At 39.9% G+C, this 22,142-nt stretch overlaps 2 protein-coding genes across 2 annotated transcripts in view; one reads left to right on the forward strand and one right to left on the reverse strand.

Annotated features, from left to right (window-relative positions):
* Positions 1-12,101, forward strand: part of SUPT16H (SPT16 homolog, facilitates chromatin remodeling subunit) — a 37,687-nt gene extending 25,586 nt beyond the window's left edge. Inside the window, exons 16-26 of the mRNA XM_081050246.1 lie at positions 447-582; positions 684-810; positions 1,279-1,397; positions 1,837-1,962; positions 2,283-2,395; positions 2,702-2,777; positions 3,166-3,335; positions 8,859-8,988; positions 9,670-9,799; positions 9,933-10,010; positions 10,630-12,101. Coding sequence (XP_080906372.1) covers positions 447-582; positions 684-810; positions 1,279-1,397; positions 1,837-1,962; positions 2,283-2,395; positions 2,702-2,777; positions 3,166-3,335; positions 8,859-8,988; positions 9,670-9,799; positions 9,933-10,010; positions 10,630-10,775 — 1,351 coding nt within the window. The 3' untranslated portion in view covers positions 10,776-12,101. The remainder of the gene's footprint in view (positions 1-446; positions 583-683; positions 811-1,278; positions 1,398-1,836; positions 1,963-2,282; positions 2,396-2,701; positions 2,778-3,165; positions 3,336-8,858; positions 8,989-9,669; positions 9,800-9,932; positions 10,011-10,629) is intronic.
* A 13-nt stretch (positions 12,102-12,114) lies between these two features.
* RPGRIP1 (RPGR interacting protein 1) overlaps positions 12,115-22,142 on the reverse strand; it is a gene marked incomplete at its 5' end in the record, with an annotated part of 40,072 nt that continues 30,044 nt past the window's right edge. Inside the window, 4 exons of the mRNA XM_081050251.1 lie at positions 12,115-12,338; positions 15,014-15,144; positions 17,814-17,898; positions 20,601-20,793. Of these exons, the coding sequence (XP_080906377.1) occupies positions 12,226-12,338; positions 15,014-15,144; positions 17,814-17,898; positions 20,601-20,793 (522 nt within the window). The 3' untranslated portion in view covers positions 12,115-12,225. The remainder of the gene's footprint in view (positions 12,339-15,013; positions 15,145-17,813; positions 17,899-20,600; positions 20,794-22,142) is intronic.

The following is a 22,142-nucleotide window of genomic DNA, read 5'->3' on the forward strand; positions in this document are numbered from 1 at the left end:
GTTGCAGGGGGCACAGCCCACCATCCCTTGCGGGAGTCAAACCGGCAACCTCGTGGTTGAGAGCGTGTGCTCCAACCAACTGAGCCATCCGGCCACCTGGGAGCTCCGTGGCAGCTGGTTGGCTTCGTTCTCGTTGTGGAGGACACAGCTCGCTGGCCCATGTGGGAATCGAACCGGCAGCAACCCTGTTCCCCAGAGCTCACGCTCTAACCAACTGAGCCACCCGTCCACCCCTGGATTGGCCATTCTTAACATCCTCTGTTTAAGAGAGAAGAAAGGGAGAGATTTTTTTTTTTTTTTAGCTTTCCAGGCATTGTTTCAGCATTTAGTGGTACTGTTTTCTTTTAAAAGCTAGTAAAGTAAGCCAGTTGTAAAATACAGTAATGAGTGTAGGTTACCTGACCTATTGAAAAAAAATTGAAACAAATGCTTTCTCCTTTCTACAGTACATACCGAGCTTCAAATATGAAGGCACCCGGAGAACAGACAGTACCAGCCTTGAACCTTCAGAATGCTTTCAGAATTATAAAAGAAGTACAGAAGCGATATAAGACTCGGGAAGCGGAAGAGAAAGAGAAGGAGGTGAGACTGAACACAAAGCACCTTTATGCAAAAGGACACACGTGGGGATTGGGGACATAAAAAGATACATGAGGATTCACATTAATTTTCATTCTGCTTAGGGCATTGTGAAACAAGACTCTCTGGTGATCAATCTAAACCGGAGTAACCCCAAACTGAAAGATCTGTACATTCGGCCAAACATCGCCCAAAAGAGGATGCAAGGCTCGCTGGAGGCCCATGTCAATGGTATGGAGACCTCTCTCTCTCTCTCTCTCTCTCTCTCTCTCTCTCTCTCTCTCTCTCTCTCTCTCTCTCTCATGTGTGCGATTGTATGAGTACTACAAGTGACTTGCAGGTGTTTTCTGTTGTGTTTCGTAAAGTCGTCATATCTTAGACTCAAAGGGAACCTTGGCTTCTGGCTGCTAGATGCCACGTGCTGCTTGTCCGCATGAGGAGACATGGAGTGGGGAACGGCTTTGTCTTCAGGGGCACATTTGTAGGAATGACAGATGAGTTAATACAGTATGACAGGGAAATAATGGGAGGAATCTACGTACATTGCAGTATGGCCAGAAGGAAAGGAAAACTGTACAATTTTTGTCACTTCCTCTGACCCTGTTCAAATCAGCTAGGAAAAATGCAGTGCCTTTAGACCTAAGTTAATGATGCTACTCTGTAATTAGCTGCTCCCTTCACCACCCCCACTACCCTCAGGTTTCCGCTTCACATCTGTTCGAGGAGACAAAGTGGATATTCTGTACAATAACATCAAGCATGCACTGTTTCAGCCCTGTGATGGAGAAATGATTATTGTCTTGCACTTTCACCTCAAGGTATACCTTTCTACTTATTGGCTATGAGATCTTATCATCCGCTTTTCTTTAAAATAAGGTATGTCAGTGCCTGACATCTAGAAGATGCTAAGCATGTTTGTTCCTTTGGGGTGATAAACAGTGACCACCGAAACGTTTAAGGTCTCGGATTCCTGTTTCTGAAATAGAAAGTTTTTGCTATCGGCACAATGTATTACCAACATAATTTTCAAAGTCCATTCTGATAAATGGAAGTACTTTTTAAAACTTAAACTCTTTCACATTCCAAATGTCATTTATGATGAGTCCTGGAATGGTTTAACTATTTTTACATAAATACTGTCATTTCCAGCATGGATGTTTTTATATTTTCACATTTTATTTGTTGTTATTTTGCCTCTTTGTTGTGTATCCTAAGTCTTCTGACTTCTTTTGTGTTCTTTCTGCTTTCTGCCCTCAGAATGCCATTATGTTTGGGAAGAAGCGGCACACAGATGTGCAGTTCTACACAGAAGTGGGAGAGATCACCACGGACTTGGGGAAACATCAGCATATGCATGACCGAGATGACCTCTACGCTGAGCAGGTCTGTGAAGTTTATTTTTGTATATTATTTGCAGGGTAATGAGGTAGGATGTGATTCCGATTTGAGGTCAGTAATTGTTATATTTTGTAAATAACCCCTCAGTCTATCTGCAGAATGACTGAAGCATCTGCTGAGCTGGTATAGTGCAGTGGCATTTGGATGGATTAGACTTAGGTTGCAGACTCAGCTCTGCAGTTAATTGTATGGTGCAGTTAGGTGTATGCATTAGTATCATGGTCGTGACTACAAAAGACTTTTCGAAGGGCTATACTGCTAACAAGCGATAGCTATAATTGACTATTATTTTTTTTCTTCAACAGATGGAACGAGAAATGAGGCACAAACTGAAAACAGCCTTTAAAAACTTCATTGAGAAAGTAGAGGCTCTAACTAAGGAGGAACTGGAATTTGAAGTGCCTTTTAGGGACTTGGGGTAACACATCCATCTTTTTTTCGCCTGAAGTTTCACTGGTCTACCTTTTAGAAAAATTGGTCATTCTTTAATAATAATTAAACATATCATGTCCTTTTTCATAACTAATAATCTTTGAGACATCCATTGCCCCTTGAAACTTTTTGAGGGCCTACGTGAGTGGCTAAGTCTAGAAGGCTTCCTCTGGAAATGAGTGTCTACTGAGTACATTGGAGTTGTTGGGAGTAGGAAAAGTTTGTTGTGGCGGCAGCAGTTTCTCTTGCAATTAGTTCAGTCTTGTGTGTTTCTTTTCTTACTCGCTTTCAGATTTAATGGAGCTCCCTACAGGAGTACCTGCCTCCTTCAGCCCACTAGTAGTGCGCTGGTAAATGCTACAGAATGGGTGAGTGTTTACCTCCTTTTAGTAAGAAAATTGTAGAGAAAAAGCAGGAGGGTAGGTGTTTTGAAAACTAGATCCTTATTAATGATTTTCAGTTTTGATACTTATCTTAGACATAAAATTTATTGAACAAATGTTTCTTTAAAAGCCACTTTAGTTTTTTTCATAGTTTCTTCACATAGTTTCCTTAAATTTATTCTTAAAGGAAGATTTTGATCTTGAAGATCCTTTTACTGGAGCTCCTTAATATGTTGTCCCCTTATTAGTCTTTAAAAAAAAAACCTAAAATAGTTCAGTTATCCTTTGTGTAGTGATTTGGATTCTGAAAGTACTTGAAAATGCTAGTGCTCGGGGGAGATATTTATATAATGATCCAGTTCCTTCCTGACAGCCACCTTTTGTGGTGACATTGGATGAAGTGGAGCTGATTCACTTTGAGCGGGTCCAGTTTCACCTGAAGAACTTTGACATGGTCATCGTCTACAAAGACTACAGCAAGAAAGTGACGATGATCAACGCCATTCCCGTCGCCTCCCTCGACCCCATCAAGGAATGGTTGAAGTAAGTAAATCTGCCAGCAATCTCCATTTACCCCAGGAACCTTATATTACAGAATATAAGGATGCTGTGTTGTACATAAAAATGCAAGATAAGACTGCCTTTGGGTTGAGTTGTAGACCAGAACTTGAAAATTTGTGATCTGTTAGAGCTATTCACTTTTTTTTTTTTTAAAGATTTTATTGGGGAAGGGGAATAGGACTTTATTGGGGAACAGTGTGTATTACTTCCAGGACTTTTTTCCAAGTCAAGTTGTTGTCCTTTCAATCCCAGTTGAGGGTGCTGTTCAGCCTCAAATTGTCGTCTATTCAGTCTTAGTTGTGGAGGGCACAGCTCAGCTCCAAGTCCAGTTGCCTTTGCTAGTTGCAGAGGGCACAACCCACCATCCCTTGCGGGAGTCGAACCGGCAACCTTGTGGTTGAGAGGATGCACTCCAACAAACTGAGCCATCGGGAGCTCACTGGCAGCTCAGCTCAAGGTGCCATGTTCAATCTTAATTGCAGGGGGCAGAACCCACCATCCCTTGAGGGACTTGAGGAACCGAACCAGCAACCTTGTGGTTGAGAGCCCACTGGCCCATGTGGGAATCTAACCGGCAGCCTTGGGAGTTAGGAGCATGGAGCTCCAACCACCTGAGCCACCGGGCCGGCCCTATTCACTTTTTTTGAATGCCCAACAATAGTTTATGGATACTTACACAAGGAAAAATCACACTTTATATTTTTTGACTCTATATGACATATGCATGAAAAAAATCTATACACGTGTATAGTAATATTTACAAAAAGTGGAACATATTTCTTAACTTGTTCTCTCTTTTACTGAAAGATGAGAAAGATAAATAATTTTTTTCTTGTTTTTGCTTTTGACATCCATATACTCACACTTCAGCTAAAAGCATTTATCATGGAAGTACCAGTACCCAGGAGCATAGTTTGCTTTGCCTCTCCCCCCTCCCTTGCCACCGCTGCTGTCCCCCATTATCTGGGAAGGGGAGGTGCTATAAATGTAACCTCTTAAGAAATCTGTTGAGAGTTTAGTAATAAACTGAGAAAAATACAGATTTGTGGTTTCCATGAGGATTTTCCTAAGAAATGTGTTGCAGGTAGATGATACAGGATCACAGATATTATGTATATAACTTTTTCAAATCAGCTTTATTGAGGTACAATTTCCAGATAATATAAATTCACAAATTTACATATATGAGTTGATGAGTTCTAACAAATGTATATAATCTCATATATACCATCTACCATCTCTTACCTAACATTTCCTTCACTCCTAAAAGTTCTGTACGCCTTTAATAATAGTCCCCTCAACCCCCTCCCTGCTTTCCATCACTATGCATTTTGCTTCTTCTAGAATTCTACATACATGGAATCATACAGGATATAATCTTTTATCTTGCATCCTTCACTTACCATAATGCTTTTGAAATTTATCCAAGTTGTTGTGCATCATTACTACATTGCTTTTTAGTACTGAGGAGTATTCCACTGCATGGATATTCCATACTTTACCCATTGACCAGTTAATACATGTTTGGGTTGTTTCCATTTGGAGGCTATAATGAATAGCTCCTATAAACATTATGTACAGGTCTTTGTATGGACCTGTTTTCATTTCTCTTGGGTACATGACCTAAGAGTGGGATTGCTGGGTCAAGTTTATTTAAGTTTATGGGTTAAGTTTATGTTTAACTTTATAAGAAAGTATGAGATCATTTTCCAAAGTGGCTGGAAGACCTGCAATGTATGAGAGTTGTAGTGGCTCCACATCTCCCGGCACTCGGTTTTGTCAGTCTTTTTAGTATTAGCCATTATCGGGGGTATGTGATGCACTCTCATTGCGGTTTCAGTTTGCATTTCCATGATGACTAACGATGTTGTGTACCTTTTCATTTGCTTATGTGTCTTGCTTATACCTTTACGGATAGCTTCATATTTTTAAAGACCAGAAGTATAAAATTTTCTTGAAATCTGTTTAGTCAACTTTTTCGTTTATAATCTGTGCTTTTATGTCTTCTCTAATAAATTTTGCTTAACCCAAAGCCATCAAAATTTTCTCTGTTTTCTGGAGTTTTATAGGTTTAGGTCATAAAGTATTTAGGTCTGTGATCCATTTCAAGTTAATTTTACTGTGGTATAAGGGTCAAGGTTCATACTTTGCATGCGCACACACACACAAACACACAACCAATTATTCTAGCATCAATTATTGAAAAGCTGATCCCTTACTTATTGAATTACCTTGGCATCTTTGTCAAAAATGTTTTTAAATCAGTTGACTGTGTGGGAGAGGGCCTGTTTCTGGACTGTGTTGTATTCCACTGGTATGTGCATCCTGACTGATACTATATTGTCTTGTTTATTGTAGCTTTGTAGTAAGTCTTAAAATCAGGTAGCGTTGTTCCCCAACTTTGTTCCTTTTTCAAAATTGGCTATTATTATTTTGGCTATTCTATATAGATTTTAGAATCAACTTCCGTCACAACAAACTGTTCTGTTTTATCTAAGTTATCAACTTTAGTATCTGTATAATCTATAATGTCCCCTTTCATTTCTAATATTAATTTGTTTTCTCTTTTTCTTGGTCATTCTGCTAGACGTTTATCAATTTTACTGCCTTTTTTTTTTCCCCATCATTATGAAATGGCCTTCTCATTCCCAGTAATATTCCTTGGTTTGAAATCTGCTTGGTGTAATATTACTGTATTACTTCTAGCTTTGGCCTATTTTTTTTCTGTCTTTTTACTTTTAACTTACATTAGTTTATATTTAAAATGGCTTACTTGGAGTCTCACTTTTTTTAGTCCACTCAAAGAATGTCTACCTTTTAATTGGATTGCTGAAAACAAACTGTTTACATTTAGTGTAATTATCAATATGGTTAGGTTTAAATCTATCTTGCTGTGTGTTTTCCTGTCTTATGTTGCTTTTCTCCTCTTTTTATGATTTCTTTTGAATTAATTCGATGATTCTCTGTTATCTTCATAGTTGGTTGATTAGGTACATCTCTTTGTTTTGCTTTTATAATGATTGCTATCAAGTTTGCATATATTTCTTATCATAAGCTGCATTCAGATAGTATACCACTACTGCTGGAAGGTTCTTAGGCTTCCATTTCCCTTCTTCTGTCCTTTCTGCTGTTGTCAGACATTTTACTCGTCATATGCTATGAATTCCACAATTTATTTTAGCTTTGAAACAGTTATTTTTTAATTCACAAAATGAGAGGGAAAGTCTTTTGTATTTACTCATATATTTACCATTCCTGGTGCTCTACATTCCACTGTGTAGTTCCAACCTTCTATCTGCTGTAATTTTCCTTTGCCTCATAAACCTTCAGCAATTGAGGTGCAGGTTTTCTGGTGACAAATTCCTTGAAAGGGGTTTTTGCTGGCTGTAGAATTCTACGTTGAAGGACGACCAGATGGCTCAGTTGGTTAGAGCACAAGCTCTGAACAACAGGGTTGCCAGTTCGGTTCCCACATAAGCCAGTGAGCGCGCCCTCCACAGCTAGATTGAAGACAACGAGCCGCTGCTGATCTGCCGGAGGGGCAGCCGGATGGCTCAGTTGGTTAGAGCTCGAGCTCTCAACAAGGTTGTGGGTTCAATTCCCACATGGGATGGTGGGCTGTGCCCCCTGCAAACTACAGCTTCAAAACAGCAACTGGACTTGGAGCTGAGCTGCGCCCTCCACAACTAGATTGAAGGACAGCGACTTGGATCTGATGGGCCCTGGAGAAACACACTGTTCCCCAATATTCCCCAATAAAAAAATACAAATTACTTTTTAAAAAATTCTAAGTTGACAGTCATTTCTTTGATTATTTAAGATGTTGCTCAGTTGCCTTCCAGCTTTCAGGGTTTCTGATATCTGCTGTGATTCTTTGTTCCTGTGAATAGATTGTCTTTTTTTTCTCAGGCTACTTTAAGATTTTATATTTCTTGTTGGTTTTCAGTAGTTTGATGACGGGGTACTTTGGTGTGGTTTCTTTATTATTCTGCTTGGTGTGTTGAGCTTCTTAGATCTGTGGGCTTTATTGTTTTCATCATATTTGGGAGTGTTCTGGCCATTTTTGCTCTTTCCTCAGTTCCCTGTGCCCTTTTATCCTGAGAGGGATTATAGAAATTTTGTTTTTTCATCTCTTACATCATCTTCAAGTTTCTGTCTTTTTTCTTGAACATATGGAGCATATTTATAATGGCTTTTTGTTTTTGTTTTTAATTTTATTGGGGAGTATTGGGTAACTGTGTTTCTCCACAGCCCGTCAGCTCCAAGTCGTTGTCTTTCAAGAATCTAGTTGTGGAGGGCGCAGCTCAGCTCCAAGTCCAGTTGCTGTTTTCAATCTTTAGTTGCAGAGGGCGCAGCCCACCATCCCATGCGGGAATTGGACCCGCAACCTTATTGTTGAGAGCTCACGTTCTAACCAACTGAGCCCTCCGGCTGCCCCTCCAGCAGCTCAGGGGCAGCTCATTATCTTCAATCTAGTTGTGGAGGGCGCAGCTCACTGGCCCATGTGCGAACGAACCAGCAACCCTGTCATTCAGAGATCGCGCTCTAACCAGCTGAGCCATCCGGCTGCCCCTATAATAGCTTGTTAAACATTATTTGCTACTTCATCCCTCATCTTTATATTTTCTGGATCTGTTCTGTTGGTTGATTTTTCTCTTGCTTCTTTATATGCCTAGTAATATGTGATTGGTTGCCAGACATTGTGACTCCACATTTTTTAGTGCTAAGTTTTGTTTTTCAACTTTTTAGATTCTATTCTAAGGTGCAATTAAGTTACTTGGATTCCATTTGATCTTTCAAGACTTGTTCTCAAGTGTCATGAGTGCTGGTTCAGAACAGTCTTTAATCTAGGGCTAATTGGCCCCACTGCTGAGGCAGTGCTCTTCTGAGGACTCTGCCTGATGTCCTGTGTGTTATGAGGCCTTGTACTGAAGCTGGCAGGTACAGGAATTATTTCTGGCTCTGAGATCTGGGAATTGTGTGGCGTATGACTTTCCAATGCTTCTTTGCCCAGTTCTAGTTCATTTCCTCTCATGCGTGTGCAGATGAGTCCTCATCCAAAGAATTGAGGGAATGCCTCTGCAAATCTCCAGAGCTTTCACTATCACTTTATCCTGCAGTACTCTGCCCCACAAATTCTAGCTGTCTCAATCTCAGCCTCCCCAAATCCTACTCTCTTCTCTTTCAACTCCAACAGACTGCCAGCTTCTGGTTGCGTTCTCCCTCCCTGAAGAAAATGGAAAATAGGGAGATGAGCTCAGACTTACTTGGTTGAGGGATAGAACTTGCTTCAGTTGGAATGCTGCTTTGACCTGAGGGCTGGTGCCTTGGGAGACCAAATTTTAGCCATTTGGGCATGTTCTGTTGGCACAGTGCGAAGAATACCTGGTCCCGTACATTTAAGAAAAGGTTATCTTCTCTTCAGAGATGCTAATTATGGATTTGACACTGGACAGTCAGAAAATACAGAGGATTGATTTTGACTTGTAATGTTATTTCTCTCAGTTCCTGTGACCTAAAGTATACAGAAGGAGTACAGTCCCTCAACTGGACTAAAATCATGAAAACCATTGTTGATGACCCTGAGGGCTTCTTCGAACAAGGTGGCTGGTCTTTCCTGGAGCCTGAGGGTGAGGTGCGTGAGTGTGGGGTTTCTTTTCTGCTACATAGTTGGCCCATTATCATTTGGACAGTTAGGAGAATGCCATATAAGTAGTACATAAGGGACCAGACCAAATGGGAAAAACTCTGAACACATCTTCGTATTATTGTTTCTCCAAATTAGTTTTACAGGTAAATAGTAAATTAACTGGGCATTTGTAGCCATTGAAATATTTCCTTAAATTAAAAAAATTAAAAAAACTGTTCTTTCAATGAATTCCTTAGTATTTGGAAACAATTCTTAAGAGAATTTTGCAAACATTATTTTCTAAACAGTGGTCCTCCCACTTTATTGCCAAGAGTATTTCCGCAGTTAATTCTCCTGGGTAAGGAAAGATAAAGTAAATCTTTCAGAAGTATGAATAGGGGAGCATCTGAGATCTTGCTCCCCAGCATGTTGTCAGTTTGGCTTGAATAAACTCTTATTTTTTTCAAAAAGAAATATGAATTAGGTCTTTAGAGTAATAATTGTGCCTTACTGGTAATTTTAAATAAGTCTTTTTATTTCTTGGTCACTCAGGTTTGGTTTTGTTTTTTGTTTTTTTCATGTAAAATAGAAGCTGTGGTGGTGTGCCAAGTGGGGTGGATGACTTCATTGTGTTAATAAAGGGAATGTTCCCTAAAGAACAGGAAATCGTGTCTCTCTAACTCACAGGGGAGTGATGCGGAGGAAGGGGACTCGGAGTCTGAAATCGAAGATGAGACTTTCAATCCTTCAGAGGATGACTATGAAGAGGAGGAAGAGGACAGTGATGAAGATTACTCATCAGAAGCTGAGGAATCAGGTTAGTGTTCACAGGGAAAAGTTTTCAGGGCTTCCTAATGTCATTTCCGGAAACGGCTTTTCTAGAAGGGGAGAGTTCTAGCATTTCGGTCCATTTCTATCTAATGACTAATGCTTAATCAATTTCATTCTAGACTATTCCAAGGAATCCTTAGGCAGTGAAGAAGAGAGTGGGAAGGATTGGGACGAACTGGAGGAAGAAGCCCGAAAAGGTAATGTTTTTGTTGGGGTTTTTTGTTTGTTGTATTTTTTGGTGCACAAATTTCTAACAGATTTCAGTTGTTAATAATGGAGAAAACAAGGTCTGGAGTGTGTCCATATTCTCCAAGAGGCAAGACTACCTACCAGGATGGTTTCTCACCTGCTCAGGCCCCCAGTGGGTTCATAGCCCCAAGAGCACATCATCTGACAAGGCTCCCAAACCAGGCCATTCAGTTTCCAAATCTACATCCTGTTACAGTCTAACTTTCTGCACCTCTTCCGGTTAGGAATGTGTTTACAGTGCCAGTTTAATTACTCTGAAACAAAACACCAAACATAAGTTAAAGATGAAAGGAAATATTACCTACTGTATCCCACGCATTGTGATAGGTGCTTTGCATAGATTACCTTATTTAGTCCTAAAACAGTTTTCCATTTTATAAACAAACCAAGGCTCAGAAAGGTTAAGCATTTGCCCAAGATCACACAGCGGGTGTGACTGAAAGAAGATTAACGTGTAAGACTGAAAGAAGATTAAGGTTTGATTCCAAATTACATTCTGTGTACTATTTCATGCTATCCAGTAGCATTAGGTACCTGTAGCTAATAATGCTTCTTTTTTCTATTTAGCGGACCGTGAAAGTCGTTATGAGGAAGAAGAAGAACAGAGTCGAAGTATGAGCCGGAAGAGGAAGGCATCTGTGCACAGTTCAGGCCGTGGCTCTAACCGTGGTTCCAGACAAAGCTCCGCACCCCCCAAGAAAAAGAGGAAGTAACTTCTGAACTTTGGCCCTCAGCTCCATTCTTCCTCCAGCCAACCCCTGAGAATTTTACATGACAGAAACTGTATTTTTCCTTTTTTTCTTTTGAAGTTTTGCCGTTTGTGTTTATGGGTTTAGGGGGCCATTTGTGTGGACCAATGTACTCGGGGAATTCCAGGCCCACCAGGACACATGCCGATGGCCCCATCCAGATGGCAAGGCAGGAGGTGTTCTTGAAGAAGGGCAGAGGCTTCCACTGTTAATAAATACCGTTTCATTCCTCTCTCTTCCTGTCACCTTCTGCCAGGACATCGATGGCTTCTGACATCTTACTCTTTGATATCTCAAAGCTGTATTTCCAAGACATTGGTACAAGGTGACCCTTAAGTACCTGTACCATGGGTCTTGACCAGCAGATCCGATCCTCCATCCTACCCTACTGCCATGACCTGCCTTCCTCACATCTCTATAAGTTCCATCTTTGCAGTACTCAAGAACAGGTTCTTGGAATTTGCTGATGATTGTGATAAACTAGACAACTTGAGCTAGTGAGGCAGATCGGGCTGACACCTCCGTCTGAGTTTTCCTGCTTTCTTGCCTCATGCAGATTCTGAGGTATTTCTGCTGCCTTGGAAGATATAAGAAGCAGTGACACTCCCTGGCTTGGTTTCAATCTCCTTTCAAATTCACACATGGTACATTGGTAGAAACAAAATTACCGCTGTTTCTTTTCTGATATACCTGAATAAGAATGGTTGTGCCTCATACACTGCTTCTGATGAAATCTAGGAGGAGGCTGAAAGGATCAACATTTAAATCTGGAAGGGGCAAGTCATGCCTTGGGCCTAGAATACCCTGATGAGAAGAGGAAGGGAGGCCACATCTACAGCACAGCCTCTCATCACTGCTGCTCCTTATTTCTACTGGTCTTGCATTGTCCTATATTTATCACAGTTCAGTTGGACATCTTTTTAAGTATTTGGGGAGTATATCTTGCCATCCTCCCCCTCCTGATTGTCCTCACCCACATGTCCCACTGCAGTTCATTCTGTGTTCTGTGACTTTAAAAGAGAGGAGGGGGGATTCTCGGATTTTGTTTGTTTGTTTTTTTCTCCTTAGCAGTAGGACTTGATATTTTCAATTTTGGAAGAACTAAAAGATGAATAAACTGTGGGGTTTTTTTGTTGTTGTTTTGTTTTTGTAATTTCAACTTTTGTGACAATTCTTTAGCAGTTCCTGAAAGCAAGCCTGCTTCTTGCCTGGTAAAGTGCTAAGGTGTTAGAAAAGAATGCCTTTATCCAGCTAGTATCACAAAAATAAACTTTCATATTCTAAGCTTTCATCATTAGGTTAAGAGATACTAGACATCACAGTAAACCAAATTCATAGTATAGCAAGTTACTTTATAAGAGACTTTTTACTTTGGTTCCTTCACAGAGTTTAGAATGGAATAGCACTTCTTTCATCACGAAAACAAATCTTCAGTCATCTCCTTGTAAATAGCATGGAAGGCAGCAGCAGCTTGAAGGGACACCTTCAGATTTCCTATTGGGGTGGCCTGATCTGCAGGGCTAACAACTGTGGGGAAAGGAAAAAAACATGTCAGGCAGCAGCAGCGTTTAATTAAACACTTAAACACCTGGTATTTGCCATGTTAGGTGCTGGGGATACTAAAACGGAGTTACTACATTTCTTATGGAGTCTAGTGGAAGAGAAAGAAAAACAGTTATATATGGTAGGTGCGGTGATGAAAACTCAAGGTGCTTTGGGAACACATAGCAGTGGCACCTAACCCAGAATGGAGGAATTGGAAAAGGTGTTCTGGAGACAATCGCAAAGCTGAATCTCAAAAGATATTTTAAGCATGTGCCAAGACATGAGAACATAAGTTTGGAAAACTGCAAGGAGTGACAAAAATGAATCTGGGCAGATAAACCAGGGCCAGATCAAAAAGGGCCTTGTTTGTCTTCTAAGGAATTTGGTTTTAACTGAAGGTATTAAAAGTGACGGTTTTTATTTAGGTTCTAGAAAAATGACTCATTATTTGGAGAATATATTCAAAGGGAGCATGAGTAGATCAGGAAGGGTAATTAGGCTGTTGCAGTAATTCAGGAGATAAATGAAGGGGTCTGAGATCTAAGCGGAGAGGTGGGGACAGATTCAGAACATTTAAAGAGGTAAAATGAGTAGAATCTTGTGGTTGAATGTTGTGAATGAGGAAAAAGTTGGAATTAAGGATGGCCATTCTAACTTGGGGAACAAGATGGTAAGGTAGTACAAGAAACAAGGTTGTAGTCGGGGAGGTACTAGAGGGACACAAGTAGTGACTTAATTTGCTTTAAGTCTGGATTGTACTACAAATCTGGTCTAGAAACTTATAGTTGAGGTAATTTCTAGGTTATAATTAAAACAGAATGGATGCAAATACCCAGGAATAGAGTATATGGAGGGGGACAAAAGGCCAAGAATTGAACCAGGGAATCCAACATTCAAACTCAACCTGCAAAGGAAACAATGATCCCCCAGAGTGATACAGTCAAAATGGCCTAAAAACCACAGGAGAACAGTTTAAAAGGCAGAAGAAGCAGTGGTATTAGAGGTTTAGAAAGGTTAAGTAGTAGGATGAGTAAGAAAACCAGTTGGATTTGACAATAAGGAAAATTGATTGGTAAGACCAGAGTGAGTGTGGGTGGATAGAAACTTGGTCTTAATTGAAGAGCATAGGAGGTGCCAAAATAGTATTGTGGACTGACAGACCAAATATATCAAGGACCTGAGTTCTGAAGTGGTAAAGGAGAAGGCAGCTGCAGAGCTAGAAAGCAGTTTTGTTTTTAAAATCACACCAACATGTTTAAAGTCTGAATGGAAGTGAGGCCATAATAACGAAATTACTATAAATCTTTCTTTTAGGAGAAAAAAAAAAGGAAAAGCATTCATTGGCTTTAGGGACTTGGAGGTCACTAGAAAAGGCTTAAGAGGATTTCCCTTATGTACAAAAGGCATGGAGGGCAGCAAGAGCATGGCTTGTTTAGGAAATAACAGGAATAGAAATTGGGAGAGTTGGAAAACAGCTAACAGAGATGGCACTTGCCATGTGCCAAGCACGTCCTAAGCATTCCTTAACCTTCCCTTAATCCTTAAGTACTCCCTTAACCCTCGTGGCAATCCTATGAGATAGGAACCTTCTCATCGTTGAGGAAACAGGTACAGAGAGGTGAAATAATTTGCCCAACGTCAGAGTTGGGAAGGTACTAGAGGAATATAGAGGAAATATCTGCCAACCAAAGTTTGAATTTTATAACCCTTGGTCAGAAGTTTTCCTCAAATTTTTTTAATCAGTAAAAATTCTATGTCATGACTCAATAAACATATATAAATCAAGTTTCACAAAATATTTACTATGTGCAATGTACTCTGATATTTTCTACAGTTTTGGGGTTTTATTCCCTCAAATTCTGATTGTGACTTCAATTTCACCACACACTAAACACTGGAAGTTTGAAAAACACTGGTCTAGTGGATAATCTTAAACGCCTACTACACCCTAGCAGCAAAGGTAAATGTGTGACATCCCAGCAGAATAAGGTAACAAGTGGTGAGGACTGGACAGAACAGGTCCACCTAAAGGCATTCAAGTGCAAATGTATTTAAAAACATGTTGGTCTTATAGCAGTCTTAAAAGTGGGTTTAAGAGGAATGTAATCAAATGTATAGTAACGCTGCAGTAGATAGAAATGAAGTAGAAGAAACCAGTGCCGGAGACTAGTTCAGAAAACTTGCAGCAGTAGGGATGTCAAGACACTTCTGAAATTGAATAGGTAAGACTTAGTAACCAATATTGTGAGATGGAGGAAAGAGGACAATCGGTGTCTAAGAGACTGGATAGGTGATAACGCATTTAAAGAGAAGGGGCATTAGCTGCCTTTACAAATCTTAGATGCTTAAGAAAGGTCAGAGATTCTGGTGTTTAAATTTAATTGAAATGAAAAGAACGCCTTTTCAAAATTTTCCTATCAAGCATTGGAGATTTGTAATAGAGTCTAGTTGTCATGAGGTATATGGGCTGAAACAGACAACTTACTACTTTCATTCTGGATCTAGAAATAGAGTTATAGGGATTTCAATCTAGTTTGTGTCTCTCATCAACTTCATAGCAGTAATTACATACTGAAGGTTAAAACAGGACAAGTATTTATTAGGATGATTTCCTTAGAATGAAGTGGAACTGAGAAACACGAAAATTTATTACTCACTGTCTAGCGCTTGCTCTAGAATGTCTCTTCCTGATTCCATGATCTGCCGTAGTTCCAGATATGCATATCCTACTTCTTGACATTCTTTCTTTTCGTCATCCATAGGATCACTCACCACGGTAAACTTGAAACTAAAGGAAAAACATTCCATTTAACTCAGCACTCCTTATAACCCTTAGGATTAAAAAAAATGCTAAAAGTAATCATAAATTATACAATGTCTTCCCTGAATCACTTTTCCCTTGCATCCATTTTACAAGACTACAACAGCAAAAGAGTGGGTTAGTATACTTTAAGTAAAAACAGGCCTTCCTTGAGAAGAGGGAACTATAATTCCATATAATGTAACTGATCAAGTTGTATAAAAACTGAAGAGAAGGTGCCAGCCCGGTGGCTCAGGTCGTTGGAGCTCCATGCTCCTAACTCCGAAGGCTGCTGCTTCGATTCCTACATGGGCCAGTGGGCTCTCAACCACAAGGTTGCCAGTTCAACTACCTGAGTCCCACAAGGGATTGTGGGCTGCACCCTCTGCAACTAGCAATGGCAACTGGACCTGGAGCTGAGCTGCGCCCTCCACAACTAAGACTGAAGGGACAACAACTTGACTTGGAAAAAGTCCTGGAAGTACACACTGTTCCACAATAAAGTCCTATTTCCCAATAAAGTCCTGTCATCCTCCCCCAATAAAATCTTTTAAAAAAACAACTGTAGATAAGATTTCTTGTAAGATGGTTTACAATCCTGATGAAAGATTTGATATGGGCAGTGGAGGTGCTGCACAAAAAACAATATTACAGAAGTTAGAAAAAGAGGTTTTCAATTTCTAAATATAAGCTGAGTAACAAGCCTGAGCAGGGTAAGGGAAAAGGAAGGACTATAAAATTGCAAGATGAATATACAAACAGTGTATTCCTTAGAGTTGTAAGTCTTGAAAGATGATGCTTGTCAAGCACACAGCACAGTGTGCAGGCAGTGAGCAAGCAACATAAATTATTATCTTGACTTAGCCTAGCAAAGAATGATATTGAATTCCAGAAACTGGTACCTCTTAAATTTTTTGAGATAAAATTCACATGCCTTGAATTCATTATTTTAGCCGTTATAAAGTGTACAATTCAGTATTTTTCAGTACCTTCACAATGTTGTGCAACCATCACCAGTCTCTAATTCCAGATCACCTTCATCACCCCTCCAAAAATCCTGTACCCATTGAGCAGTCATTCTCCATTCTCCTCTCCCTCGGCTCCTGGTGACCACTCATCTACTTTCTGTGTCTTGATTTGCCTATTCTGGACATTTTATAATCCGATTAATTTTTAAAAGCAAACATTGGTGGCTAAGGGAAGATGCTAAGAGGAAGAATAGGACTGAAAATTCAAGCTCTTAAAATCATGGCTAAAGATGATTAAGCTAAAATAAAAAATTCTGAAAATGATGCATTCTTGCCCATAATGCTGTCTTCATTTGTGTGTTTCTGTATCATCACCGAGACCTTCAGCAATGCAAAGGGATAATATTGACACCCACTCCCACCCCAATTTTCCCAGGAAAGGGATGATAGCTTACATGACCACATGCTGGACACAATACCAAGTACTTTAGGTAAACTATGTTATTTCAATTTTATCCTCAGAGGAGCCTTAAAGTTAAATAATATCACAGATATTACAGAGCTAGTAAGTGGAAGAGTCAGGATTCAAAACCAGATCTGTCTGATTACAAAGACAATATCCTGTCCACTGTACCATACTGGAAAAAGGAAGTCAGAGATAAAATCAATTAAATCTAAAATTGATTAGGTTACAAAAAGACAAGAAAACGGTTACCACTGTAAGGGAATAAAAGATGAAAGAGTTCTAGGAATTCTGAGAGAGAAAAAAAGCTAAATTTAACATTAATGTAGAAGGGAAAAAACCAAATTACTTTTCATTTCCAAAAATTACCAGTAAGCTTATATCTGTTTTAAAAGTCTACAGTGATAGTGACATCAGATTCACAGTATATTTCAATGAAAAGTGGCTCCTTCCTATGACTAACTAGAGACAAAGTAAATGCAAATAAATTTATCGGGCTTTTAGAAAAGTAATGGATTAAAATACCAGCCTCGTGTTATTTCTTACCCACACATGGAATGGAGGTACAGTTGCCAGATTTTGCAAAACAAAAACAAAAGAATAACAACCCAAAAGAGATGCCCACTTCAATTTGAATTTCAAATTTCAGCTAAACAATGAATAATTGTTTTAGGATAAGCATATCATGTGTGTTTCACCTGGAACCTCTAAAAGGAGGTATCTTCAGATTACAGGAATAATAAAGACAATTGGCTCTCCTAAAACATAATAGACCTAGAATTGACTTCAGTTATATCAAAGTCCAAGTATTTCCTGTAGAGAAATAATTTTTAAAATCTAAATATAAAATTAATGCTATAGAGGCAAAACATTTGGTAAACTAGCAATGGTACCGTGTTGGTGAGAAATGAATCAAATTACCTTAGAATGTCAATGTCCAAGCATTTTATCCATTCCATATAGGGCACTATCAGTACTCAAGTAAGTTACTGCCTCAAAAAAAGCACTCGTCGGGCTGGTATGGGTGAGAAACGAACTAAACCTATGAGATTATATACTTTATCAGGTAGTCAGTCACAAACATAAATAGAAGTGATGGGAAATTCATGACGAGTCAATTAATATTTAAAAAGTTGTTAAAATATTCAATATCAGCACAAAACCAAACTAAAACTCCCGGATTCCTGTGTATCTCCTTTCCTTCAAAGTGGAGAGCAGCGGCTTACCGTCCTTGCTCAGGATCCTGTCCATTCAGCATGGTGAACAGAAATTGCCTTCGGCTTTTTTGTTCCAGGGGGTCCAGGTCTATCACTGCATTAAGGGTAAGAGAGCAGAAAAAGCAAAGAATCATATGCTTTTGCTCCTTGGGCTCTAAGACTTTCATAAGTGGTATATGTAAAACAGGTTGGAGAGCTAGGGCCCATGGGCGGGCCACCTGTTTTCGTAGTTTTACTGAACACAGCCATGCCTACTTGTTTACATATTATCTACTGATTTCCAACGACAATGATAGAGTTGGATAGTTGTGATAGAGACTAGCTCACAAAGCCTAAAATATTTACTATCTGGCCCTTAAAGAAAAAGTTTGGAAACCCCTGATATAAAGGAAGCCTTATAATTTGCATTGAAAGCTATTCTGCCAAATACCAAGATAAATGTGCTCCTACTATTTCACGGCTGGAAGAATTCTAGGAAATTGATTTTTTTTAGGGCCATCTTGAGATCTGAGTTTTGTGGCACGTTCAACTCAAGGTGCTTGTCTCAACATTCATTCCCCACTTTCTCCTCATTTTTATATGGAAACTTTGCAACTTCCAATAAATTGGCCTGTTTTCCAGCCTCTACTTTAGCTAGATTTGGCCATGTGATTAAGTTCTTGCCATTATATTGTGTGAAACCTGCTTAATAGGTTAAGCTGGGAGGCCATCTTCCTCTCCCCAGTAGCGATTAAGGACCATGGGATAACCAAAAGGATGGAAGACAGGCGCTTTGATGACGGGAAGGCAAGACAGAAGTTTCGATCATTGATGGTATCACTGATGGACTGCCCACCTCTAAACTCTCGTTATACACGAGTGAGAAATAAACTTCTATCTAGTATGATGTAAGGGCAGGATATACTAAAAAGAAAAAGAAAAAAAAAGGAATAGAAAACAAACAGCTCTTAGAAATTTAAAATATTCAGTCAATGACTGGAAGACAAAATTAAGGAAATCTCCTAAAAAATTGAAAGAAAGAAAAAACAGAGGTAGAATTATAGGAGGAAAATGATAAAATTAGAGGATCAGTTTGGAAGATCCAAATTCTGCTTTAAAAAATGAAAAAATGTTGGGAACAGAATTATCAAAGAAATACTTCCCAGAATTAAAAGCCATGAGCGTCCAGATTGAAAGAGCCCCTGAATGACCAGAACAATTAAAGAAAAAATATACACATTACTCTGACATTTAAGAACCCTAGAGATAAAGAGAAAAATTTAAAGTCTCTTGGGGAGCAAAGGGATCCTGTTCATATAAAGGTTACACTCCTGGCCTGGACCTAGAAAACCATGGACCAACTGCTTTGAAATTCTGAATAAAAATGTTTTCAACATAGATTTCTATACTTGGTCTAATTATCAATCAAATATATGGTAAAATAAAGAGATTTCAAGCATGACTGTCTCAAAATATTTACTTTTAATGTATCCTTTCTTTAAAAGCTACTGGAGGGCTAGCCCGGTGGCTCAGGCAGTTAGAGCTCCATGCGCCTAACTCCAAAGGCTGCTGCTTGTATTCCCACATGGGCCAATGGGCTCTCAACCATAACCTTGCCAGTTCGATTCCTCGAGTCCTGCAAGGGATGGTGGGCAGCGCCCCCTGCAACTAAAATTGAACAAGGCACCTTTTGCTGAGCTGCCGCTGAGCTCCCGGATGGCTCAGTTGGTTGGAGCACGGGCTCTCAACTACAAGGTTGCTGGTTTGGTTGCGCCCCCTGCAACTAGCAATGGCAACTGGACCTGGAGCTGAGCTGCACCCTCCACAACTAAAACTGAAAGGACCACTTGAAGCTGAACGGCACCCTCCACAACTAAGATTGAAAGGACAACAACTTGACGGAAAAAAGTCTTGGAAGTACACACTGTTCCCCAATAAAGTCCTGTTCCCCTCCCCCAATAAAATCTTAAAAAAAAAAAACTATAAAAAAAAGCTACTGGAAAATATGATCTATTAAAATAAGAAAGTAAATCAGACAGAAGACAGGAAATCTAACAGAGGATGGCAGCAGTGGGATAATAGCTGAACAGTGGGCACTGAACAGTGGGCTAGAAAGGAACAAGAAGATGAAGAGAAGTCTTCAGGAAAAAAAACACAGATAAATTATTTGACAGGTTTGATTACTGGAAAATTTGGAATGGCTGATGGAGGATGGAAAAGAATTACAATAGGTATAATGAAAATAAAGCAAATTAAAAAATTGAGGTAAACAAAATTATAAACAAGAAAAGAAATATAGCCATAGTGTACTTCTTGGCTTGACTTTGCAAGAATTAATACTTACGTATCCATAATAGATATAACTAAGATCGGATTAAATAAAACTATGATTCAGTTATATGGGAGGAAGGGAACATGGGTGTGGTGTAAGGAAGAGAAATATGCTCCAACATCGGAAGACAGCAGATAATCTCTAAAACTGCTGAGTCAGGAAATTGCAATAGAATCATTACTCAGAAATATGAAGTAAAATAATTGAAGAAATATAAGAAAAAGGGGAAAATGGTATGGTGGACTGAGGGGGTATGGGAGGGATTAGAGGGAATGATTTATGGAGAAGGTGGGGCAAAGAACTGTTTAATTTTAATTTAAAATCTTTTTAAACCTATTTGATATTTTAAACTATATGCATATATTATTTTGATAAATAACATGAAAGAGTTGGATCCACCCCATCAGAAATCCAGAGTACTTCTGACCTGTTGGTCTAAAAGTCAGTCAGCCTCCTCTTCCCGCTGACCACAGCGGGTGCCTCACCCTTGCTAAAATGGAAGTAGATCTCTTCTCCTGCCTTCGGTTTCCTCAGGGATACCGGAGTCTCCGTCTCTGACAAGGGTACATCATAGAATTTATACTCCACGTACACCTGTCTTATGTTCTCATCAGACATAACTTCAGCTTCTGAGTAGAAGGCCAGGCTGACAATTTCAATGCGCATCTTCTCTGAATCCTGATGAGAAAAAGACATGTATTTCCTATAGGTTAGTGAAGTTCCAAGTGTACATACTCCATTGAATTAACACATTACACTCTAAGAATCAATCACAGGCCTACTCTATCTAACATACTCATATTATTCCTTGAGAATCAAGTTAAAAGTAAAACTGTCACCAAGAGACAACTTGACTGAATTGTCCCAGCTAATGTGTGGGAAATTTGTAAAGAGAACCTAGTTGTTCTATCTCCTAAATCCAGTGAATCATTTCTCCAGACCAGACTTTCTTAGCCATCGCCACATACAGAAAGAATCAAGAAACTTGCCGAACACATAGACTTTCTTTAACTTTCTTCATGAAAACCAACCCAGAATTTTCCTGAGGTTAACTCCTAAGAGACCTGCTGCCTGATATTGGATATTTAATAGCTGTTTTAGACACTATGGCAAACAGCTGCCCAATGCTTCCTGTGCCCACCTACCTAAGTGCAGGCCACAGAGAAGGACATCAGACCATGCTGCCCTCCCACAGCCACTCCAGTACTTTCTGCGATGGTTCAGAGTCATCGTCACTGTCCTCTTTTTTGGTTGTCCCTGTGTCTACTTTCAAATAAGAGATACCAGGAAGAGGGCTGACATCTCTCTAGTTTCAGGATGTGAACTGAGGCCAAGATAAGTCCCTTCTTTCCACAGTGTGGCAGCAAGTTAGTGTCATAGCACTAGTAAGGACTCAATCTAGGATGGCCCCCTACAAGCCACAGTTCTCCCTTTCATCTGTGAGTGCCCACTGGCTGCTTCTTTCTTCTAGGGTGCCAGGTCAATGCTCTCACTTCTCCAAAGACCTGCCTCCACCCCCTTTTCTTCCATTAGGAAAGAATTGGATCTTCTGTGGCTTCTCCTAGGAAGCTCAGGATACTATATTTCTCAACAAATCTACAGCAAAACAATCTGAGTGAGTCTTAAAAATAAAGATACTTGGTGTTTCCCTCTCAATAGCCCCACACAGCCCTTCTCAACACCCATCATGAAAACCATTGATTCTAGGGCCGGCCTGGTGGCTCAGGTGGTTAGAGCTCCATACTCCTAACTCCAAAGGCTGCCGGTTCGATTCCCACATGGGCCAGTGGGCTCTCAACCACAAGGTCGCCAGTTCGATTCCTCGAGTCCTGCAAGGGATGGGCAGCGCCTCCTGCAACTAAAATTGAGCACAGCACCTTGAGCTGAGCTGCCGCTGAGCTCCCGGGTGGCTCAGTTGGTTGGAGTGCGTCCTCTCAACCATAAGGTCGCCAGTTCTATTCCTCGACTCCCGCAAGGGATGGTGGGGTATGCCCCCTGTAACTAGAAAAGGCAATTGGACTTGGAGC

The sequence above is a fragment of the Rhinolophus hipposideros genome (genome assembly GCF_964194185.1).
Source record: "Rhinolophus hipposideros genome assembly, chromosome: 5".
Taxonomy (NCBI): Eukaryota; Metazoa; Chordata; class Mammalia; order Chiroptera; family Rhinolophidae; genus Rhinolophus; species Rhinolophus hipposideros.